The 24,063-nt window shown below is 51.6% G+C and overlaps 1 protein-coding gene across 1 annotated transcript in view; it reads left to right on the top strand.

The window, feature by feature from the left end:
• Positions 1-15,876, top strand: part of NUP214 (nucleoporin 214) — a 42,520-nt gene extending 26,644 nt beyond the window's left edge. The window contains 10 exon segments of the mRNA XM_087704968.1: positions 568-667; positions 1,649-1,713; positions 1,818-3,542; positions 5,661-5,731; positions 6,850-7,003; positions 8,124-8,273; positions 11,893-12,064; positions 12,720-12,859; positions 13,639-13,663; positions 15,625-15,876. Coding sequence (XP_087561094.1) covers positions 568-667; positions 1,649-1,713; positions 1,818-3,542; positions 5,661-5,731; positions 6,850-7,003; positions 8,124-8,273; positions 11,893-12,064; positions 12,720-12,859; positions 13,639-13,663; positions 15,625-15,658 — 2,636 coding nt within the window. The 3' untranslated portion in view covers positions 15,659-15,876.
• Positions 15,877-24,063: the final 8,187 nt, after the last annotated feature.

The raw sequence follows: 24,063 nt of genomic DNA on the forward strand, positions 1-24,063 counted from the left end.
CCAGAGTGCGCATGTGCAGAGTGGCCAGACAAAGGGAGAAACTAAAGAACAGGGGTGGACTTGGGAGGAAGGCCACAGGGGGACGATGAATGGCCCCCTCCCAGAGGGAATAAAAGAGGAGCGAAGGGGGAGTGGAGTTTGCAGGAGACAAAATTAGTTCGCTTCATTAGTTCGTGACTCTCTGAGGCTCCTTGCCAAGTTCTGCAGAGCTCGGCCTGGCAGCTCTCCAAGCCAGAGAAGGTCTGTGACTGTAAATCCTCCCTTGAAAGCCTTTGCTGGAGGTGAATGAGCAGAATTCACAGTCAATTAATAAAAGGGGTTTTTGCCGGGACCGGGAGTCTCCTTCGGGCTCTTGGGAAGCCTCCGTCAGAACATTGTTGCCTCTTAATAAGGGGGAAATCCCACCTTGCAAAGCTATCAAAGTTTGTTCCTTGGAAGGAAGGAGGTGGGATGCTAAAGAGAAATATGGTAGCTCCGTGTCTTCTGCGAATGTCAGGACGAGGGCAGGATTTTATTTTTTAAGCTTTGATGATCTGCTAACTTTCGTGATTCTTTTCCACGATGCAGGCGCCACAAAGACTGTCTCACCTGTCACCACGCTGGCAGCGACCTCCATCTCAGCTGCTGCTTCCCAGTTCAACAAAGACTTCACCTTTGCCCCATCGGGGTCAGTACGGTCCCCCATCCCATCCCCCTCCTCCCCTTCCAAACCCTTTAAGGGGGGGGGCATTATAGCGGATGTAGCACCAAGGAGTGATCTAGGAGAGGTAGATTTCAGCTTTTGCCAGGAGATTTGGCCCCCAAAGAGAAGAGCCCAGCTGCTCTTTTAGTGACATTGTGAGCAAGGTAAGAGTTAAGGCATGACCTTGTTGTCGCCTGCCAGTGGCCGGCGGAGCTGGCAACAGAGTCGCAGAGTGAGGAGGAACCTGGGCCAGTCCTGGAGTCTGGGGAGGGCTCTGGGGAGGGCTCTGGGTCGGAGGCAGAGGGGGGGGGGCAGGGCCATATGCCAGTTATCAGCTGCCTTCGGAGTCAGACATCAGTGAGGCAGAGGAACAGCTGGAGCCTGTTCCCAGTGTGCGCATGCACAGAGTGGCCAGACGAAGGGAAGAGCTAAAGAACAGGGGTGGACTTGGGAGTAAGGCCACAGGTGGATGGTGAATGGCCCCTCCCAGAGGAAATAAAAAAGGAGCAAAAGGGAAGTGGAGTTTGCAGGAGTTCCCTTAATTGGTTTGTGAGTCTCCGAGACTCCTTGCCAAGTTCTGCAGATCTCGGCCTGGCAGCTCTCCAAGCCAGAGAAGGTCTGTGACCGTAAATCCTCCCTTGAAAGACTTTGCTGGAGGTGAAGGAGCAGGATTCACAGTCAATAAAGAAAAGGGTTTTTTTTGTTGGGACCTGGAGTTCTCGGGAAGAGAAATTCCCTGGCTCTCGGGAAGCCTCAGTCAGAACACTGATAATGATTTGAATCCCCAGAATTTGACTGAATCCTCGGTTGTCCGCAGGAGAGAGAACAAAGGGGTAGCCCCAAAATCAGACAACGTAGGGAAAAAACATACATGACTGCATAGAAGAAGCAACCGGTAAACTTTGCTGCCGTTTATAAGGCAATTCTTACAAATGCGATGTTGGTTTGTTTTATTTTCAAACTTAGGGCTGGGTTTAACTTCGCTGCGGTGACTGCTTCTGCTGCAGCTCCGGCCTCTTCTGTTTTGGAAGGTAGGTTTTGGGGTGTAAGGTCTTTTGCTTGAGCATAGGGGGGGTCAGAGTAGAAGACCTCCAAGGTCCCTTCCAACTCAGTCATTTCGTTCTTCTTTTGACAGCCCCAGCCACGCCAGCAAAGGAGCCGAACCATCCCGAAGCCTTTTCCCTCGGAGTAGGAACGAAATTTGCCTCCGTCCCGGAGTCCCCCTTCACTTTTGGGGGTGCCAAGACCCCCAGTCTTTCTGCCTTCGGGAGAGCCAGCCCCGGAGACCCCACTGGCCTTAGCAGCAATGGACAAGTGGCTGAGGCTTCCCTTCCCTTCGCAAACGCCCCCAAGCTGGAGACCCTTCCCCTCAAAGCAGGTGACCCGGCGATCCAGGCCTCGGCAGCCGGAGAGACATTGGGCAGCTTCTCCGGTCTGAGGGTCGGCCAAGCCGACGAGAACGCCAAGGCCGCTCCGGCTAAGGGTCCCTCCGTCGACACAGTCACCGCGCCACAGCCGCCTGGATTCTCGGCCGGAAACACTCCGTCGGCGACCAAGCCCGCAGAGGCCATCCCCACCACCTTGGCCACGACAACGGCCGGTCCAGCGACCGGTGGAATCTTCGGCAATGTCCATTTGGTCAATCCTGGTCCTCCCGGCATCTTCGGCCTCGCAGCGCCAGCGGGCGTTGCCGCCAAGAGTCCCTTTGCCTTCGGGGGCCCTCCGACTAGCGCCCCTCAAGCCTCTTCTGCCTCCGTCCTTCCGCCGTCCGCCCCGAGCCTCTCGTTCGGCAGCCTCTTGACCGCTGCGGCCACGCCGGCTGCCCTTGCGAGTAAAGGAGAAGAAGAGGCCAGAACGGCCCCCGCTGAGAAGCCGCCGTCGCCCGAAGGGGCCATGCTGGCCACGGCACAGGTTGAGCCCCAGGCGTCCATCCTGGTCCCTGAGCAGCGTCCGGCAGAAGTGCCCCACTTAGCCGGCCCCCCTGCAGAGGCAGAAGGAGGAGGGCAGCCGACGGCTCCTCCGGAAGCAGCGCCCAGCCAAGAGCTGACTCCGGCGTCGGCACCTGGCGAGCCCAGGGGGCCTGAGGGGCTCCTTCCTCCTCAGGGTCCTGCGGAAGGGCAGACCGCGGCCTCCCCGACTCCACCGGCCATCGGTTCACCGCTCCCGGAAGCCACGGCCTCCCCACCGGCCACCGCGGCGTCTGCGCCAGCCACAGCCAACGCCACCTCTGCCCTTACCGAGGCAGTCCCGACCTCGTCTGGCTTCGCACAACCCCCCGGACTGCCTGCGTCGTCTTCCTCGCCTTCCACCGGCTCGGCTTTCAGCCAGCCCACCACCGCGGCCTTGACCCACCCTGCTGCTCCCCCCGTCTTTGGTCAGGTCTCCGCAGCAGCCCCCCCGGCCCCTACGCCCTTCGGCCAACCTCCCGCAGCCACCTCTCCGTCGTCCTCGGCCACTGGGTTCAACCCCTCAGTTTTCGGGACTGTGGCCACCTCGGGCTTCGGCCAGTCGGGCTTCGGCCAGGCCCCTGTTTTCGGCCAGTCGGCCAACCCGTCCAGCGGCTTCACGTTCAACCAGGCCGGCTTTGGAGCCTCCCCGGCGTTCGGGCAAGCGGCTTCTTCTGCCCCCGCAGCCTCCAGCAGCGGCAGCGTCTTCGGGGCAGCGTCCAGCACCAGCACGGCCAGCTCCTTCTCCTTCGGGCAGCCCTCGACCGCCAGCGGGCTCTTCGTCCCAAGCAGCGCTCCCGTCTTCGGGCAGAGTTCCAGCTTCGGGCAGAGCGGTGCCATCTTTGCCAGTCCGGCTTCCATGACGACCACCACCCCGACGTCCTCCGCCGGCTTCAGCTTTTGTCAAGCTTCCGGTAAGGTCCCCAGAGCGTGACAGCCCCCACCCCCCCACCCCCACCCCCCGTGTCCCGCAACTGTCACAAATCGGTTGTCCAAATTTGTTGAGGCGACATTGGCGACCTTGACGGTCGTGTGAGAAATGGTCATCACAACCACCACCCCTCTTTTTTCCCTGCCCTGCCCTTGTAACTTTGAACAGTCACTAAATCAACTGTCGTAAGTCGAGGACAGCCTGTAGGACGGCTAAAAAAAATTTCACGGTCACCCCGGAGAGATTCTAGCGTCCCTGGGTGGCAGCCGGAATGAATGCGCTTCTCCCCAAAGCGGAGAGGAGATTAAAAGCCACGGAGGACGGATTTTACAGATTTAGGTTTTCTGATCCTGACCTCGGCCGACCCGTTTCCTGCCTGGAATCCCAGCGGAGGCGGCTTTCCTTGTGGAAGCAAAGGCTGCGGGCGACTCCCTGCATTTGGAATTGGCTGGTCCAGGTGGCGGCTTTGCTTAAGAGGGGAAGGCCGCCCGGAGCCTGATTCTGCCATCTTTGTGTGTGTGCGTGTGTGTGTGGTGTGCATGTGTGTGTCCGTGTGTCCGTGCATGTGAGTGCCATGGCTGTAAAAGCGAATCAGTGCAGTTAAGCGAATCAGGTGGCCATTGAAAATCAGGAAGAAATCAAGTTGTCTCTTCTCTTTCTTCCTTTCATTCCTCCTTCCCTTTTCCTTCCTTACCTCCCTACCTCTCCTTCCCCTTTTTTTCTCCTTCTCTTTCCCTTCCCTTCATTCTTCCCTTTTCCTTCCCGTTCCTCCTTCCCTTCCTCTTCCACTACTCTTCTGTTCCCCCTTTCCTTCCCTTCCACCTTCCCTTTCCCCTTCTGTTCCTCCTTCCACCTTCCCTTCTTCTCTTCTCTTCCTCCTTCCCTTCCTCTTCCACTACTCTTCTGTTCCCCCTTTCCTTCCCTTCCACCTTCTTTTTCCCCTTCTGTTCCTCCTTCCACCTTCCCTTCTTCCTTCTCTTCTCTTCCTCTTTCCCTTCCTCTTCCACTACTCTTCTGTTCCCCCTTTCCTTCCCTTCCACCTTCCCTTCCTTTTCCCCTTCTGTTCCTCCTTCCACCTTCCCTTCTTCCTTCTCTTCTCTTCCTCCTTCCCTTCCTCTTCCACTACTCTTCTGTTCCCCCTTTCCTTCCCTTCCACTTTCCCTTCCTTTTCCCCTTCTGTTCCTCCTTCCACCTTCCCTTCTTCCTTCTCTTCTCTTCCTCCTTCCCTTCCTCTTCCACTACTCTTCTGTTCCCCTTTCCTTCCCTTCCACCTTCCCTTCTTTTTCCCCTTCTGTTCCTCCTTCCACCTTCCCTTCTTCTCTTCTCTTCCTCCTTCCCTTCCTCTTCCACTACTCTTCTGTTCCCCCTTTCCTTCCCTTCCACCTTCTTTTTCCCCTTCTGTTCCTCCTTCCACCTTCCCTTCTTCCTTCTCTTCTCTTCCTCCTTCCCTTACAGCAGAGGTGGGTTCCTACCAGTTCGCACCTATTCGGTAGAACCGGTTCGTCATATCTACCGAACCGGTTCGTCAAATCTACCGAACCGGTTAGAAGAGGTTCCACCAGTGGACCCGGAAAGCAGGCCACACCTACAGGAGAGGTTCCAAACTTTTTTGAAACCCACCACTGCCTTCCACCCTCCCTTCTCTTCCTCTTCCACCTTTTCCTTCCCTACCTCCCTATCTCCTTCCCCTTCCTCCTCTCCTTCCTTTTCCCCTTCCACCTTTCCTTCCTTTTCCCCTTCTCTTCTCTTCCTCCCTTCCCTTCCACCATTCTTTCTTTTCCCCCTTCCCTTTTATGCTCAACTCAGACCTCATGTCACATCAGGCATTCAACAATTAACCAGAAGGTGGGTTTATGTATTGGTGGGCCCCGTATCGCACATTTGAGTACGATGGTGCTGGGGAAAATAATAATTTACAGCCAGTCCTCACATCGAGCAACCCTTGCAGTGTCCGTGCAGCCTTCACCGTTTGCCTCTTGAATGGTCACTAAATGAATTGTTGTAAGTCAGGGATTACTTGTGTGGGTCAAAATGCCAGCATTTGGTTTTCACAAGGTGTTCAACTTCCTCCCGCCTTGTTTACTTTCTCTGTTTCTTTCAGCGTTTGGTTCCAGCAGCCCAAGCACCGTGTTCGGCCAAGCCACCAACACCAGTGGGAGCCTCTTCGGCCAGGTAATTCTTCCAAGCCGCCCGTCTTCCTTCCTAGGGGCAAAAATACGCGCTGGGTCTGATCGGAAGGAAAATTACTACGGAGTTTTGTTTATAATGGTAATCAACAAACCATCTAAACATGAGCCGGTCGGCTGCGGCGGCAGCCAAAGAAGCCAACAGGCTGCGTTAATAGAAGGATACAGCCAAGATCACACAAAGTGTTATAGTACCGCTTTGTACAGACGTGGTGGCTGAGAGGCTGAGCTTGCCGATCAGAAAGGCCGGTGGTTCGAATCCCTAGCGCCACGCCGTGAGCTCCCATTCCTTGTCCCACCTTCTGCCAGCCTAGCAGTTGGAAAGCACGTAAAAAATGCAGGTAGAAAGAATAGGAACCACCTTTGGTGGGTGGCAGATGGAAAACACGTGGGGGTTGCTTTTCTGAGCAAACGCGGACCTCCCACAACGCCTGTGGCCCAGGTCAGATGGGCAGCGTGATGCCCACCTTCAACATTTTTTTTTAAAAAAAGAGTTAAAATCCATATAGTCTGGCTAATGCCGCCAATCTGAACAATTTGGAATCCACCAATTAAAATCCCAGTTCTGGAGACACTCGACCAAGTTTTATAACCCCTTTTGGGGGGGCGATCAATATTTCCTCCCAGGGGCCCCCAAGGCTCCGTGAATGCCGTTTCTCTGTTGCTGCTGTCGGATTTTGAACACACGCCAATCAATCTGTCTCCCGTTTCATTTTGATCGAATGTCTGAATAGCCTCTGCCCTTCCTACTTCTGAGATTACAAAAGTCGGGACACGCCTTTGTCCGGCATGGTGTAGGAGGGTCTCCTGCCTGAGCAGAGGTTGGACTAGAAGACCTCCGAGGTCCCTTCCAATTCTATTGTCCTGTTGCGACTATTCTGTGCCAGAATACCTAGCAAGGCTACAACCCTGGGAGCTTATAGGAAGATGTTGGACAGCCGTTTGTCTGAAGTGGTGGGGTCGGGCATCCTGCCTGAACGGGGGTGGGTGGGGGGGGAAGGGGGGGTTGGACTAGAGGACCTCCGAAGGTCTCTTCTGTTTATTCTATTCTAAGGCTTTGTTTGAATCGGACAGGCTTAACATCCTTCCTTTGGTCTTTCACAGCCGTCCTCTTCCGGCGGGGGTCTCTTTGGAGCCGGTGGCGGTGGGAGAACGGGGGGCTTTTTCAGCGGCCTGGGCGGGAAACCGAGTCACGAGGCGGCCAACAAGAACCCTTTCGGCTGCCCCACCGGCGGTTTTGGCTCATCGGCCAATCCAAGTAAGTAGAACTGGGGGCTCAGCCACTACGGCCGTCCAGTTGGACAGCGGCCTCTTTGCAGGCTGCAGATCTCCAGGGCAGGCTCGCATAGCGTTTATTGTCATTATGCATCATGTATCCAACGCAATTGCACGGGTAGTCCTGGACTTACGACCATCCATTTAGTGACTGTTTCAAGGTTGCAACAGCACTGGTAACGGTGACGTACGGCCGTTTTTCACCACTGTTGCAGCCTGCCCAGGGTCACGTGGTGAAAATTCAGGCGCCTGGCCACCAACTCATACTTGCGACGGTTGCAGTATCCCTGAGGTCATGTGATCCCCTTTTGCGACGATCTGACAAGCCATGTCAACGGGGGAAGCCCGATTCACTTAACAACCACATTACTGAGCTAACAACGGCAGTGATCCACTTAGCAATTTGCGGCGAGAGAGTTCGTAGAGCAGGGCAGAGCTCACTTAGCGCCTGTCTCGCACAGCGGCACAAATTTGGGCCTCTGTTGTGGTAAGTCAAGGGCCACTTTCACGGAGCAGATTTCTGCAGCTGACCAGCGACGCACAACCAGCCAACATAAAAGACCTTTTAATCTAAACCTAAATTGTGTGTAGGGATGTGGTGGCTCAGTGGCTAACACGCCGAGCTTGTGGATCAGAAAGGTTGGCAGGTCAGCGGTTCGAATCCCTAGCACTGCTTAACGGAGTGAGCTCCCAGCCTTCTGCCAACCTGGCAGTTGGAAAGCAGGTAAAAAAATGCAAGTAGGAAAACAGGGACCACCTTTGGTGGGAAGGGAACAGCCTTCCGTGCGCCTTCGGCATTGAGTCATGCCGGCCACATGACCACGGAGACGCCTTCGGACAGCGCTGGCTCTTGGGCTTTGAAACGGAGAAGAGCACTGCTGCCCCCTAGAGTCGGGAACGATGAATAGCACATATGTGCGAGGGGAACCTTTACCTAAATCGTGTGCAAAAGACGGTGGCGATCCCTTCCCTCTCCCCCGCCATCGTAACTTCGAACAGTCACTAAATGAACTGTCGTAAGTCGAGGACCGCCTTGTGGTTTTTATCCTGGCAGGGGAAGGAAGAGCCATTTTTTAAATTTTTCACTCCCTTCCCCATCGCAGACACATCGACTCTTTTTGGAAACAGCGGGGCCAAAAGTTTTGGCTTTGGCACCGCTTCCTTTGAGGAACAGAAGCCGATGGGCACCTTTAGCTCCGGTGGAGGGAGTGTGGCATCCCAAGGCTTTGGATTCTCCAGCCCCACCAAAACAGGTACTAAATTCCCACAAGGCCCCACCTTAAATCAAAGGATTTAGATCACGATCTATTACGGACGATCTATTACTCCTAGGTTAGCACCACCCTCCCAAATCACAGCTGCGTCAAGGCTCCTGATGGCATCCAAAAGTAAATCAGAGCCCAAGGCAAAGGATCCCTCCAAGTTCCAATTGATTGAGAGCCACGTTGGCACATCTGGGGGAAACCCGAATCTGACGGCTTCTTGGTCCCACCCCCCACCCCCCTCCCCCAGTTGAAAGTTCAAGATCTTTCCCTCACACCCAGGAGTCCATCCCATGGTCCAATCTCCCACTGCCACGCTGGCAGCTTCCACCCATCCAGTTCCGGTCAGGTGCAGAGGTGCAAAGAGAAAGGATAATGACCTTGGCTTTCTGGAAAGGATGTTGTTATGGCTACATAGCGTCTCACTCCGTACAATCCCCCCCTCTCCCATTTCCCCACCATAGAAAATGCCTAGTAGAATAATGGAAAGCGTGGCAGGCCAGAGACCCAAAAGGAAAGAGGGCTGCAGGTGGGACACGCTGCCTAATTTGGGGGGGGGGGGGTGGGGGGGAATCAGTGGGCAGAATTACAGCTAGTTCCTCGGCTTATGACTGTCACGGAGCCCGGAATTTCCGTGGCTAAAGTTCTCCGGCGAGTTTTGCCCTGTTTTTAGTGGCCTTTTAACATGCCGTCACCGTGAAGCAGATGGCTGCAGATTGTTGAGGTGGTTGTGCGGCTGTGAAGTGAATCCATTTTCCTCCGTTGCTGGTCACACCTTCACGCGACACAAACACACACACCGGGGACACTGCGGCTGTCATAAATACGAGTTGGTTGCCCAAGCATCTGGATTTTCATCACGTGACCGCGGGGAAGCCACAACGGTCATTAAGTGTGAAAAACAATCCAAAGTCACTTTCTTTCATTGCCGTGGTGAATGGTTGAAGGTCAAGCACTGCCTGTAATTTTAAGGGGATGTGGTGGCTCAGTGGCTAAAACGCTGAGCTTGTCGATCAGAAAGGTTGGCCGTTTGGCAGTTCGAATCCCCAGCCCCACGTAACGGAGGGAGCTCCCGTGACTCGCCCCAGCTTCTGCCAACTTAGCAGTTAGAAAGCAGGTCAAAAATGCAAGTAGGAAAATAGGAACCACCTTTGGTGGGAAAGGAACAGCCTTCCCTGCACTTTCGGCGTTGAGTCATGATGGCCGCATGACCACGGAGACGTCTCCGGACAGTGCTGGCTCTTTGGCCTTTGAAACGGAGATGAGCACCACTGCCCCCTAGAGTCGGGAACGACTGGCACATCTGTGCGAGGGAAACCTTTACCTGTAATTTACAATATCCAGGAAATTCCACAGAATCAGAGAGCTGCTTGACAAAAATCCACCAAGGTTCCTTTCAGCAATTCAACCAGGGTTCCTTTTTTTAATTTTTCCTCACCTCCCTTCTCTCTTTCTCCTTCCTTTGTTTTTCATTGCTTTTTTCCAGATCGTTGGTGTTTACAGCCAGGGGTGGTGGTGGTGGGGTGGTATCTTGTGACATTGGCTTAGACTGAAATTCCACCCGGGGGTATTAAAAGCACCCGTAGTCCAAAAGGAGAAGAGAAATGGCCTTGTTGGCTCTGGAACCGGCCCACGGCTTGGCTTAAAAATTAAAAATGTGTAAACGCTCGGAGGAGAACGCCAATTTCAATCGTAATTCTGGGCAATTCCTTAATCTTTTCCCCTCAGGAAAGCCTTTCCTAACAGGAAAAAATACTTTTTGGGGATTTTACAATAAAAAACGGAGGCAGGTCTTGGTAGAGGCAGCCCTTGACTTACAACAGTTAATTTAGTGACCTGTCGAAGTTACAGCCTTAAAAGAAAGCAACTTACGACCATTTTTCACCCTTAACAACCATGGCGGCAGCCTCCGCGTGACTTCTGACCATTTTTCACACCTCACGACCATCGCGCTGGCGTTCCTCACAGTCACGTGGCCAAAATTCAGAGCCTTGGCAGCTGACTCCTATTTATGACGATGGCAGCCTTTTGCGACCTTCCGACGAGTTAAATCCGTGGGGAAGCCGGTCCCGCTTAACAACCGTGTGACAAATGCAGCGATCCACTTAACAATGTGCGGCAGGAACGGTGTTGAAATGGAATAAAAGTCCGCCGTCTCGCTTAGCAACAGAAATGTGGGAGGCTCCATTGTGGCCATAAGTCGAGGGCTACCAGTACGGGGGGGGGGGAGGCGGATGGAGGTTATTTTTCCTCCCTCCCAGCAGAAGGGAGGGAGGGAAGGAAGGAAGGAAGAATGAGATGGGAACGAAGAAAGGAGGGAGGGAAAGAAAGAAGAGGGAGCTATAAGGAGGGAAGAAGTTAATATGCTGTACGAAGAGAAGGGGAGAGAAGGAAGGGAAGGAGAGAGGAGCAAAAAGAAGAAGGAAGGAAGGAAGGGGAAAAAGAGAGAGAAGAAATAAGGGAGGGAAAAGATCAGAGGAGGAAAAAAAAAGTCACACAGCCCTTCCGTCTTCTGGACCCTGGAGGAACACAAAGCCAGGCTCTGCGAGACCCCCAGAAACCCTCTCCTCCTCCCCCTCCCTCCCCCTCCCCCCCAGCTTCAAGGCTGCCCCTTTCGACAGAAGAGGCTGAACGGCAAAATTAATTTATTTTTGTCCCGGGCAGCATTGATGCTCCAGACGGGTCGCATTCCCCTCCCCCCTCGCCCCCCCCTCTTCTCTAAGGGTCGTTTCCCCCCCAGTCAGTCCCCAGTTCAGGAGCCCCTTCCCTGCTACAGGCTTCCTCCAGCCGCCTCCTGGCTGAAATGCTTGCCTGTGGGTGGGTGGGTGGGGGGGTGTTTCCCCCTGGCGCAATGAGCACGGCTGCCTTAGCAACTGCTCTTGGGCGAGAGGTTTCTCTCTCTCTCTCTCTCCCTCCCTCCCTCCCTCCTCTGGGCTGCCAGCTGCAGGCCTCCCTTGGCTTCCGCAGCCGCCCTGCCGCCCCTCTCCCCCCCCTGCCGGCAACCCCCCCCCCCCTTTCCTGCCCTCTTCCTCTAATCCACGTCTGAAGGATTCCTGGTCCAGACCATGCCTGTTGAATGCCGGCCTTCCTTCGGCAGTAAGTGCCCGGCCCTCCCTCGGAGGCTGGAGGTCCCGCCCCACGGGGAGAGAGGGGTGGGGGGGGGGGCTGGAATAGCACTGTCTGAGGCTCCGGAGGAATAGGAGATTCCGACGGGCACTGCAGGGCTCTTCCCCTGCCCCCCCCACCCCCACCCTCCAACCCTCCAACCCTGCTGAGGTCCCTCTCGTCCCTGGGGGGGGGGGGGTTAGGATTTCCCACGCTTCCTCCGGGAAGAACGTTGGTCCAGAGGGTGGGGATCCTACGGGCAGCCCAGTTTTAGGGATGTCTTTCGATTTGGGGGTTTCAAAAGATGCTTTGGTGGGGGGGGAGGGGGCCCTGGTGGCTGGAAGGTCCCCCAGGCTGAGGTTCAGTTGTAACCTTGTTTACGGTTGACTTTGATGGGTGGTGCTGTCGGTCAGTGTGTCTGTCTACATTACATCTGTCCCCTCTCTCTCTCTCTTTCTTTCTCTCTCTTTCTTTCTCTCTCTCTTTTTGCCTCTGTTTTGCTCAGGTGGCTTCGGAGCTGCTCCCGTGTTCGGCAGCCCTCCCACTTTTGGGGGTTCCCCGGGGTTCGGAGGGGTGCCGGCATTCGGTTCAGCCCCGGCCTTTGCAAGTCCTCTGGGCTCGGCGGGAGGCAAAGTGTTCGGTGAAGGGACCGCGGCGGCCAACACGGGCGGATTTGGGTAAGCTGGCCAAAAAGCCCCCCTCCTGTGTTTCTAGACCTCATGATTTCCCGCCCATCCTTGCATGCCTGTATAATCCGGCTCCCTGCCTTGACCTTCGGGAGGGAGGAAAGGAAATGGGGGAATTGGGGAAAGGGATGAAGGGGGGGAGGGAGGAAAGAAAGAGGGGAGGAAGGAAAGAAAGAGGGAGGGAGGAAGAATAGAAAGGAAGGTAGGAAGAAAAGGAAGGAAGTAGAGGGGGAGAAAAGGAGGGAAGGAAGAGAAAGAAAGAAAGAAGAGAGGGAGGAAAGGAAAGAGACAGGTAGGAAGAGAGGAAAGGTGGGAAGGAAGGAAGTAAAAAGAGGGAGGGAGGAAAAGATAGGAAGCGAAAGATAGGAAAGGGAAGGGAAAAAGGAAGGAAGGAAGGAAGGAGAGGGGAAGGAAAGGGGCAGCTAGTAAGAGGTAAGAAAGGAAGGAAGGAAAAGGGGAGGAAGAGAGAGAAACCGCTAGGAAGAAAGGAGGAGGAAGAGTGGTAGAGGGGGAAAGGGGAGGGGAGGGAGGGAGGGAGGGAGGCCTACTTTGTTGGGCGGCCAGGAAGGTTTTGCTCAGCAGCCCAGGGACCTCCGTTCCCCCCAGGCCTTCCTCACCCCACTCTTCTCTCCTTCTGCCCCCTCAGCTTCGGCAACACGGCAAGCACCGTCTCCTTCGGCACTCTGGCGAGTCAGAACACGCCAACCTTCGGCTCCCTCTCTCAGCAGACTCCGGGCTTTGGCACACAGAGCAGCGGCTTCTCCGGCTTTGGCTCCAGCGGAGGAGGTAGGGGGAGATATGGGGCCCAGGGGGAGGGAGGGAGGGAAGGGGAATAGGAAGAAAGGAAGGAAGGGAAAGAGGAAGGAAGGAAAAGACGAGAGAGGGAGAGGGAGGGAGGGAGGGAAGGGGAATGGGAAGAAAGGAAGGAAGGGAAAGAGAAAGGAAGGAAAAGACGAGAGAGGGAGAGGGAGGGAGGGAGGGAAGGGGAATGGGAAGAAAGGAAGGAAGGGAAATAGGAAGAGGAAGGAAAAGACGAGAGAGGGAGAGGGAGGGAGGGAGGGAAGGGAAATAAGAAACAGAAGGAAGGAGGTGGGAATGGGAAGGGAGGGGGGGGGAAGGAAAAAAAGAAAGGGAGAAGGAAGGAAAGGGTTTGAAAGAGGAGGCATTAACGTGAAGGTCCTGCCAGAGAATCCAGGGGCCAGGGAGTTCTAGTGCCCCCTTAGGCGTGGAAAGCTGGCTGGGTGACAGGGAGTCCTAGTCCAGCCTTGGGCACCAGGTCCTCCTCTTTCAGCCCTGCCCACCTCGCAAGGTGGTTGTTGTGAGGACAATGGGAGGGGGGAGAGAGTATTGGGTAGGTTCACCCCCACCTTGAGTTTCGTCTAAAGACAATGGAAGGTTATCAAACCGAAGGAATTATTTCTTATTTCTTATTTTGAAAGAAACGTGTTTTTGAACCCCCCCCCCCTCCCACCCACCCCGGTGTCTTTTTGCAAAGTGTGTGATTTCTTCTTTCTGTAACTTCCCCATTAATCCTTTCCCTTTTTCTCCTTCTCCCCCCCGTGTAGGATTTGGCTTCGGAGCGTCCAATGCGTAAGTCCAGAAGTCCCTGTCCTCCCGCCTGTCTTTGTAGCAGCTGCTGCTTCCCTTGGCCGGAAGCTTCCTCCTTCCGGCGGTTGGGAGATATTAAAAAGCGCTTAATCCCACTTGCGGGTTTTTGGTTTTAATCAGCCAGGCTGGCTTCCTCGCTGGGTCTCTTCTCCCTCCTCCTTCTAAGAGCATTCACTGAAAAGCCCAGGATCTGGCAGGCGATTTCCACCCACCCCACCCCACCCACCCCCTCTCTCTCTCACACACACACACACACCCAGGAGTTTTGGGGTTTTTTTCCTGTTTTAATGACCCCCGTATAATCCCTCGCTTGGGGGTGGAGTCAAGGCAACTGAATGGGACCAAGTGTTTCCTGGCCAGACGCCCTTCCTGTTGCCGGTGCGGAGTTTTGTTCAGCAGATATTTTCTCTTTTTTTATTCCCCAAAGTTTTTTATTTTGATACAACTTTACACATATTATAGAAAGAAAGTGTTGACCGGATCCTCCCTTCAACGTCCTCTGAATTACATAATCCATTTTACATCATAACTTGTTTTCCACTGTCAGCCAAGTTATTTTCTTCTGTTATTTTCCATTTTTTTTAACTTCCTCGTAGTACATAAACACTGTCTTCCCTTGCCCCTTCCAAAATTGCACCGGATTATTGTTTCATGATTCTCTATTGGTCCATTTTACTATAAACAATGTATATCCTCTAGTTACGTCTTGACGTAAAGAGCATTTCTTTCATTTTTTTCTACAGTGAACAATGTACTATGCTTTCTTTATTTCTTAATTAGTTGCATCACCAATCATGCTACTATTATTCCCTTTGATCTACTGTGCAGCAGGAATTTTCTCATTGTGCCCGGAGGGGGGAATGCCGCCCGCTACCTAGGATTGAACTCACAGCTTCCGGATCGGGAGGCCACTGCACCGCCTCCCCCCCCCCCCCCCCCCCCCCGGTCCTTGGGTGCTTTTCCATAAACCGAGACGAGGCCTCGGCTCCTTTCGCGAAAGGGGCATCGGTTCTTGATCCGCAGGGGATACAGAGAGTCCTCGACTCGCGACCGTTTCTTTAGTGACCACTCAAAGCCATTCAAATCGGGATGCCTCCAATCCAGTTCAGGTGGTCCTCGACTTACAACCGTTCGTTTAACAGCTGTTCGAAGTCGAAACGGCACTGAAAAAAGGGACTCAACGCCGCGTTTCACACTTAACGACCGTCGCAGCACCCTTGCAGCTAGGCGATCAGAATTCAGATGCTTGACAGCTGACTCACATTTATGACGGTCACAGTGTCCCCAGGGGAACACGTGATCCCGTTTTGTGACCCATAAGCAATGGGGAAAACCAGATTCACTTAACAACCGTGCTATAACTGCAGTGATTCACTTAACAACGGTGGTCAGAAAGATAACAAAAGTTGCCTAGCAAATGTTTCACTTAGCAGTGGAAATGTTGGGCTCTTTTTCTGGTCGTAGGTTGAGGACGGCCCGTACTCTGAAACGGGGCGGGTTCAGTCTTAACCAACCGGCTTTCTTCTCCATTTCTCAAGATGATGATGATGATGATGATTTACTTTATTCATTGAACATGAAACCCGGTCAACGGAACATTAAAAAAATGCATCACGAATCCCATTGACTGGTGCTAATAATGGTCGACATGGGTCTTAGGTGTCAACCAGGGACCTTCTTAGAATATACGATGCTCCGAGTAGCAAAGAGTTTGTTTCCGCTGCTGTTATTGCAGGAAGCTGCAATTTCTTGGTCTGTTTTGCAAAATCCTTGGAGGTGGAGCCAAGAGCCCCGATGGCCTTGGGTGTCCCTGTTACCTCTTTCATCCATGATTGGGTAGTTTCAAAGGCCAGGTCGCTGTTGTTCTTGTTGTTGTTGTTGTTGTCGTTATTAGTATTACTACTACTACTACTACTACTACTATTATTTCTTCCCCGTTTTAGATCCAATTCAGGATTCAGCGGCTGGAGAAGCTGAACAAGCAATGGCTCTTTTGCTGTTCTGGGACTTTCCTTTTTTTAAACGTCGCTTCTTCCAACTTTTTATACCGAACCAAAACATAAGAAACAAAAGAAAAAAGAAGAAGAAAAAAAACCTTCGTGGAATTGCCTCTTTTTTTTCCTTTGTTTCGTTTTGTTCATGGAAATGTTTCTTGGCCTCGCTAAATAAAGCTGTTTTGTCTGCTGGTCTTTGAATTCCGCCTTGGCGAAGCTCAAAAGTCCACACGGCTGTTTTGTGGCTGCGGCTGTTTCGGTTTTAATAGGGATCCGCTGCAGAGGTGGGTTTCTTTCCAGATCGGGCAAACCGGGAGTGGCGGCGGCGGCGGCGGCAGGCTCCGCCCCACCGCCCGGATGCTCCTGCGCATGCACCATGAACGCCTGTGTTGCTGCAGAGAGTCTCCCCCCTTCGGGGTCTTTTTGTGGGGGTCGGAGGGGGGGGCAGAAATTCCGACTTGGGGGTCTGCTTCGGCCTCCTGGTGGGGAGGGGTCTTTGGGCGAAGGCCGGAGGGAAGGGCCGCTGGTGGCAAGTTCCAGTGGGACGGCATCATGGCCTGGAACTGGTTGACCATCTCAGCCCTCTGAGCCTCCAGGCACCTGGCCCTGAACTCCCGCAGGCCTTCCCTCTGCTTGGAAAGCCCATGCTCCTAGTCCTCAGGGACAACCACATGGTGTCTCTTCCTGGGCCTGAATCGCAGCCCAAAGTGGGGTGAAAGAAGCAGAAATTAGCCCCCAAATGGGAAAACACCCTTGGAAATCTTGTTTTGAGTCTAATTTTACAATGCCACAAACTTCCTTTTGAGGACGGTTGATACTGTATATTATTAGGGAATGATGAATGAAGGCAAAGTCAGCAGAAGGGAGGAAGGAAGGAAGGAAGGAAGGAAGGGACGGAGCAAAGGATATGGGGAAAGGAAGGAAGTGTTCAGCATCCAGAAGATAAGATTTCCATGTTTTCCAAAAACCCTGAGCGCTAGAATGATGCTCACAATTTTCCTTTTGCGGCAGGGATTCCTTCTTCCTAAGATCAGCTGCCCTGCAAGTGAGGAGCTGAGCCGAAGCCCCCTTGGTGGCATATCTGATATTTTTTCCCCCCTGCCTCCTCCGTTGCTAGGCTTCAAGCGGCTCTTCCTCTTGCAGGAGTTTTTCTTTTTTCCCCCCTTTGAGCTTCATCAGGGAAGAGGAGCAGCTGTGGCAGCTGGCCTTTTCGTCTTCCTAATGGCATCTACTGAGAATCTTCTACACGCGCCCTATTCCAGTCGCTCTCCACCTTCGGCATCTTAAGCCCCCTAATCGGTTTTCAGGGGCCCTCTTGAGATCGAGGCCCCAAACAAAATAATAGTCACTTATTTCTGACAGCGACTGGTTGTCTCTTAATATTTATCCACTGCTGCCCCTTTTAGTTGCGATACACAAACTATTCTGCAACCGTAAAAGAATCGTGTGGGGAGGAAGAGGGGGGTAGTGAGGTCCTCGGTGCCCTTTGAGCTTGGTTATTTTCTGGCAGACGTCTCCTAACCAAAGTGGGCATCGTCATGAGTGTTAGAAGACAGTGGGGTTAGTGTTCTGCCCGAGGCTTCCCAAGAGCCTGAAACAAAATCCTTGTCCCGACAAAAAACCCCCTTTATTAATTGACTGTGGATTCTGCTCATTCACCTCCAGCAAAGTCTCTCAAGGGAGGATTTACGGTCACAGACCTTCTCTGGCTTGGAGAGCTGCCAGGCCGAGCTCTGCAGACCTTGTCCAGGAGCCTCAGAGATCACTAACCAATGAAGCAAACTAATTTTGTCTCCTGCAAACTCCACTCCCCTTTCGCTCCTCTTTTATTCCCTCTGGGAGGGGCCGTTCATTGTCTGGCCTTACCGCAAAGTCAACCCCTGTTCTTTCGCTCTTCCCTTCGTCTGGCCACTCTGCACATGCGCACACTGGGAACAGGCTCCCGCTGTTCCTCTGCCTCACTGATGTCTGATTCTGAAGGCAGCTGATGACTGTCAGACGGCCCTGGCCCCCTCTCTGCCTCCGACACAGAGCCCTCATCATCAGAGCCTTCCCCAGACTCCAGGACTGGCCCATCTTCCTCCTCAAACCTCCCCACTGGCCTAATCTGCTGCCAGCTCGCTGACAACTGTTAGTCTCTCCCTTCTAGCACTGATGACATTCCATAGTTGGGTCATGAAAAGTCTGCAAGGAACCCCCAAGCCTAGGATTCCAGAGTTAAACCGTCCGCTATAAATGTCCTTCCCTTTTTTGTGACTATTGGCTGTGAAGTCTTAAATTTCCTCCTAATCGTCTCCTTACAACTTTCTTTCTTCCTCCTCTCCAATAAACTCGTAGCATTGCCCTTTCCTACCTCAACACCAACATAACAAAGGCATGACTGCGTATTTTAACACAACCACACCGGCGGTTGTGTGGCTGAGCCCTGCGTTCCTTTCTCCAATCCTTCCCGATCCAGGAGCTACAAGAGGCATTCCACTTTGGCAGCTGGTTCCCTGGCTGAGCTGGCTGGGATCCAGTTATCGTCGGAGAGTTAATCTCTTCTATGGATCCCTTGGCCCCTCCCGTTAGTATCTCTGGTATGCAAGATGAAATGGCTTTGTCCAACGGAAGAGGATAAATTCATTTTTTTTTTTAAATTTGCAGGCCTTCTGTGGCCAGCTGTCCTCCACAATGACTCCAGGCACGTTGGTACAACGCCCCAGAGTGCATAGTTCCAAATGGAGACATCCTCAACTTGCCACCAAGGAGACCCGGATGATGAAGAAGCAACAAGACATTCCAAGCATTTGTCAACCATCGGTCTCTTTCGACCCTTTGTCCTATTTCTCGATCCTTCCATTCTCTGAAGTCTTAAAGCATCGCAGAGGAGCTGGGCTTATCTGGCAGTTGTCGAAGGTCTTGTGTGGGCCTTTTGTCATGGTGTCAGGAATAGATCGGGCCTCTAGCCAAGATTGCTGGCCCTCAAAATGCCCGGCATTGTTGGCTCAACCTCCAACAGGTTTCAGCTGCAGAGAAGATCCTGGTTCTAACCCTGCAAAGTATCTCCACGCTGAGCTCCTCCAGGTGCCACCCAGACAGATGTGGGCTTAAAGCAGGGGTGGGCAATTTGGAGCCACATGTGGCTCTGGAGCTGCGTGTGGCTCTTTTATCCCTCTGCTGCGACTTCCTGTCGCCAGTCGGCAGTACAATTTTGAAAGGAGCTTCTGGGTTTTTTTTGGGGGGGCGGGGGAGCAGGGCGTGCTAGGAGGAGACTCTATGGCAAGCGGCGCGTTTTCCGGTCGGCTCCAAAATTGAACGGAGGGCCGGGGGGGGGGGGGGGGCGCTCCGGTTAGGACTTTTGTGACTCTTTGAGTGTTTAAGGTTGCCAACCCCTGGCTTAAAGCCTTCACCGAGCCACTTCCGTTCCGGACATCTGTTTTTCTGATGTCCATCATCGTCCCCCCCCCCCCCCGAACATCAGATGATGCTTACCTGTCACAGGTGGGACTTGAGTCGAATGTGTACGGGACCAGCCGTTCTCCACGTCCATCCTTTTCCTCCACGATATGCCCGTCAGATACAGGTTGTCTTCAACTTACGACAGTTCGTTTAGTGACTGTTTGAAGTTTCAGAGTCACTGAAAAAAGGGATTTATGACCGTTGTTCACACTTACGACCATTGCAGTTTCTCCAGGGTCACGGAATCAAAATTCAGATGCCTGGCAACTGACTCATATTTACGATGGTCGCAGCGTCCTGGGGTCACGGGATCCCCTATTGCAACCTTCCGACAAGCAACGTCTATGGGGAAGCCAGATTCACTTAATGACCTGGTTGCAACCGCAGGGATTCGCTTAACAACTGTGGCAAAAAAGGTCATAAAATGAGGCAAAACTTGCTTAACAAACGTCTCCCTTAGCCACATAAATTTTGGACTCGGTTATGGTCGTAATTCGAGGACACCGTATTTGATTCCCCTCCCCCCTCCACACCTTGTTTTTCGCACAAATAAAATCACATCAGTCCGTTCCTCTTTTTTTAAAAAAAATGCTGTTTAATTTCTTTGCTCTTTTTAAACATTCCTCTTTTTTATTTAATTTCCCTAAAAGCAGAAATATTCCTCTTTTCACCTTGATGTCTTTTATTATAATCATTATTATTTCAACACTTCTTATTAAGTGCCCATTCCTGGGACTTAAAAAAAAAAAAAAATCCACACACCCACAGAATAAATTCACAGTATTTTTGCAAAAAACACAGTTCTTATTGCTGAATCAAAACCCAGGCAGAAGGTTGGTTGGGGAAGTGGTTGCATCCTTTTCTCTTTCCTTTCCCGTAAACCCCACCTTCCTTCTGGATTCTTTGGCCCTTGTTTCCCTTCTCCTGTCTGGGTGAACGGGGACCGAGGAGGGGCTGTCTTGCCCAACAGCTCCACCACCCCAAATCGAAAACTATCCACAGTGATGCAGCCAGGATCCCTCTTACCCAGGAGAAGGAAGGCGGTTGACCCTCATCTTCTGGGGTTCCTCAAACGTGGCAGCTTGAGGTGGACTTCAACGCCCAGAATTCCCCAGCCGGCGTGCTTTAAGGGCTAAGGACAGAACCCCTCAGGCCAAGCCAACCATGTCTAAATTTCCAGGATGAGGTCAGCCTCTGCTTCCTGAACTTTGCACTCTTCTGTAGAAGACGGAGAAGGCGGTTGTTGGGTTTTGTAGTGTTCTGAAGGGCCGCCCCCTTTCTGAGGAAGGAGACCATGGTGAGACAGACCCCCCTGGTTTCCCTCCAGCTCCCGGCTGTGGCTGGGGACAGCTGGAGTCTTCTATGAGGAACACTTCAAGATGTCCTACCGCCCATCCGTAGTGGTGGCCGTCACCAGTGTTCTACATCATCCTTGCCTGAAACCCAACTACGGACAAGATAGACGGAGCCTGGAAGAATAAACTTAGGAGTATTCAGTGCATTTGAGTAGACAGAATTTGGTAAAGAAACACGGAAGTGGCCTTCAAGTATCTAAGATGGTCAAAAGACGGAGAGGACAATGGTTTGGAATCGTTTCCGAAGACAGAACAAGACATTGTGAGAGTTTAAATCACAAGGGAAATGTTTGGAGCTGGACATCAGCAAATAAGTCCTATCAGGAGATATTCACTAATGGAACAGAGATCTGCAGAACCGGAAAAATCAGATCATCCCTGAACCCTCCCGAGTTTGATATTTAAATTTAAAGTTGGAAACAGGGAGAAAATGGAAGAGGAAGACTTTTTAAATTAGCACAGCCTTGCATGCAACGTTCTTGAAACCGTGGGAACCCTGGTTTCCTCTCTAAACTGGGTTGTTTTCTTACAGACGTTTCATGAACCAGCTAGGGAACAGCATCAGCCCTGGTGGGTGTGACTTGCTTCCTGCTTTTTTTTTTTATGCACAGTAGTTCTGAGCTTGTTTTTTTTTTTTTTCCTTGCAGACATTTCATGACCCAACTAGGCAACCTCATCAGCCCTAGTGAGCGGGAATTGCTTCTGGTTTATCTACAATATCCCTGAACTTGGTTTGTTTTCTTGCAGACATATCGTTACCAAATTAAGTAATATTATCAAGCAATTAATATTATCAGTGCTCGCTGGTCTTTAAACTCCCCTGGTGTTTATTTTCACCAAGAATTTCTGACTGCTACAATATTGTGAGGAACGTCTCTTAGGCAAATTTTGTGCAGAAACAGCATTGCAAAGAACCAGCTGAATTTTGTGTGTGTGTGTGTGTGTGTGTGTGTATGTATGTATGTATGTATGTATGTGTATATATATATATATATATATATATATATATATATATATATATATATATATATATATATATATATATATATATATATATATATATATATAAAAAATTTATATTTATATTTATATTATTTATATTTATATTTATTTTACAAAAAGAATGCACCTACTCTAACTTTACTCTTTAAAAAAAAAAAAAACAGTGGAAAACCATAGGATGGAGAACTGGCATCGGGAGACGTCCCCTCTTTCTCTTTGAAATCTAGAGCAGGATAGACTTTCAAGCCCAGATTCTTTTTGCCTCCAAAATCCGGCCCAGAGGAAAAGCTAATTCGTGGTTTCCCAAGCTTTGCACAGGGAGGCACAGGCAGCTTGCTAAGATTTCCTGGGAAGTTAATCTCCTTTATACCGCCTCGCTGCAATCTCTCCCGGTGTTTTCCGCAGGCGTTGGGCGAGCTGCACCCTCTCTGCGTGTCTCTAGCAACACAAGCGCGATTACCGTTAGATAATTAATTTCTGAAATAGCCAGGAGACATAAAGACTGGTGTGTGCTGAAAATGCAACCGGCCTCTTTAAATTAAACTGTGCCCCTGAAGCTCAAGTCAGCATTCAGTTGCCAAGTTCATTTGGCTGCCCATAATGCCAGGCATAAACCGGGCTCTGTTCTTGCAAATCCAACTTCTTCCCAAAGAGCCCTGATTGATAGATATAGACAGGTAGTCCTCGGCTTACAGCCACATTTGTCCCATGAGTTTTCTCCCGTTTTTACGACCTTTCTTGCCACAGTTGTTAAGTGAATCTGACTTCTCCGTTGACTCTGACTGTCGGAAAGTCACCAAAGGGGATCACATGACCCCGGGACACCGCCATCGTCATGAGTCAGTTGTAAATCAAGGACTACTTGCAATATCCATTTCCCAGCCCGAGATCTCCTTGTGGTCTCCTAACAAAGAACCTAGATCAGGGATGGCGAATCTTTACGGCACCAAGTGCCCAAACTGGAATGAATGTGCGCGCATGTTTGCCGCAGCCCTGGAAACTTGAAATCCCGAAACCCCAGAAACTGGTTTCCGGCGTGCCGGCTGGTCTTTGTGCGTGCAGCAGCTCCAGAAACCCAGAGACCAGCTGGCCGGTGTACAGGCGCATGCCAACGACTGAGTTCCTCCCTGCTCCTTTCTTGCCTGAAAGGAGAGATATCTATAGATCTTGTAGATATACAGACCAGAACTCTGAGGGCAGCTCCGTTGAGCCACCGGCGACGGCAGGCCCCTCCCCCGGAAGGCTGTGAACCACACCGTGCAGAGGCGGGGGAGGGGGGGCATCATTCTTTCTTTCCTTCTTTTTTAGGGGCAGATATTCTTGTTTTTAGGTCACAGCCCCGTTTATTTCTCTTATCGAGCTAGAAATATTTATCTGCTTCAAAACGTCACCTTCTCAAAATCCCCCAAGGCATCGTTGGCAACAAGCAAACAATAAACCAAGTTTTAAGCTGACGTTTCTGTGTTTACACTGGTTTTTTTTTACATGCTAAGTTTTCTCCCTGTGCTCTTGTCCTCAGCAAAGCAAAATATTCTGCATATTTCTGCATTCTTCTTGTAACATTTACCCAGAAGGAAGTCCAGCTTATCGTTTATCACTTCCACCATTAATTAATTAGTTAACTCAAACTTTGTTCTCGCCTGGTCTGCATCCATCACCCATCATCACTTCCTACTTGGGCACAGTGAGCGGTAAACTACCTTTTAATCGTTCTGCACCCCAGATCTTCATTCTGCCAAATGATAAATGGCGGAGAGGCTTCCCACTTGGATTCCCTCCCCTTCTTTTCTTTTTCTTTTTCCTTTTCAATAAAAAAAACAAACAAGGGCTCTTTTGCTCTGTGCAAATCCACAAGGTCTCGGCTCTGCTTGGCGTGAAGCTGTAAAACGGGGGGGATTTTGAAGCCGGAATCTTTTAATTAAAGGGAAAGAAGTACCCCTTAAAGGAAATTGTAAGTGTTGTCGTGGTTTTTAGAGGAAAAAACAGTGAACAAAATAAATAGGAAATGAAAAACCACTGGGATATCGAACCCTTTGTCAGCATTTCATAGGACGCATTAAATCGACAATGGGATGAGAGACTGTAGAAAAGGGCCTGGGGGCTCAGTGGCTAAGACCCTGAGCCTGTCGATCTGAAAGGTCGGCAGTTCGGCGGTTCGAATCCCTAGTGCAGGTCTCGCCAGATGACTTCCAAGGTCCCTTCCAACTCTCTTACTGTTAAATGATGCGGTTTAGGACGAAATGAGCTCAACCGGTAACAGAAACAAGACAGGGTGTTTGGGGGCAGAAGGAAGGAGTGTCTTTCTAGACAACTCCAATCCCCCTTACAGCAAAGCTTCTGCCACACACATTAAACAGAAAAAGAGAACACAATCCCTTCTAGGTTTTTACACACACACACACACACACACACACACACACACACACACACACACACACACACCGCTCCCTTCTCCCTGCCAGGCTTATGGAGACCCAAATGCAGATTAAGGCAAATGTTTGGCAACGAAAAGCGAAGGTCGATGTAAGGCTGCACAACTTGGCTTTTTGGGGGGGGGGGAACCAAAAATGGAACAGGCACCACTTTCAAC

Source organism: Thamnophis sirtalis, unplaced genomic scaffold (genome assembly GCF_051295495.1).
Source record: "Thamnophis sirtalis isolate CommonGarterSnake01/CBP01778 unplaced genomic scaffold, rThaSir2_p1.2 scaffold_2, whole genome shotgun sequence".
In the NCBI taxonomy this organism is placed as follows: Eukaryota; Metazoa; Chordata; class Lepidosauria; order Squamata; family Natricidae; genus Thamnophis; species Thamnophis sirtalis.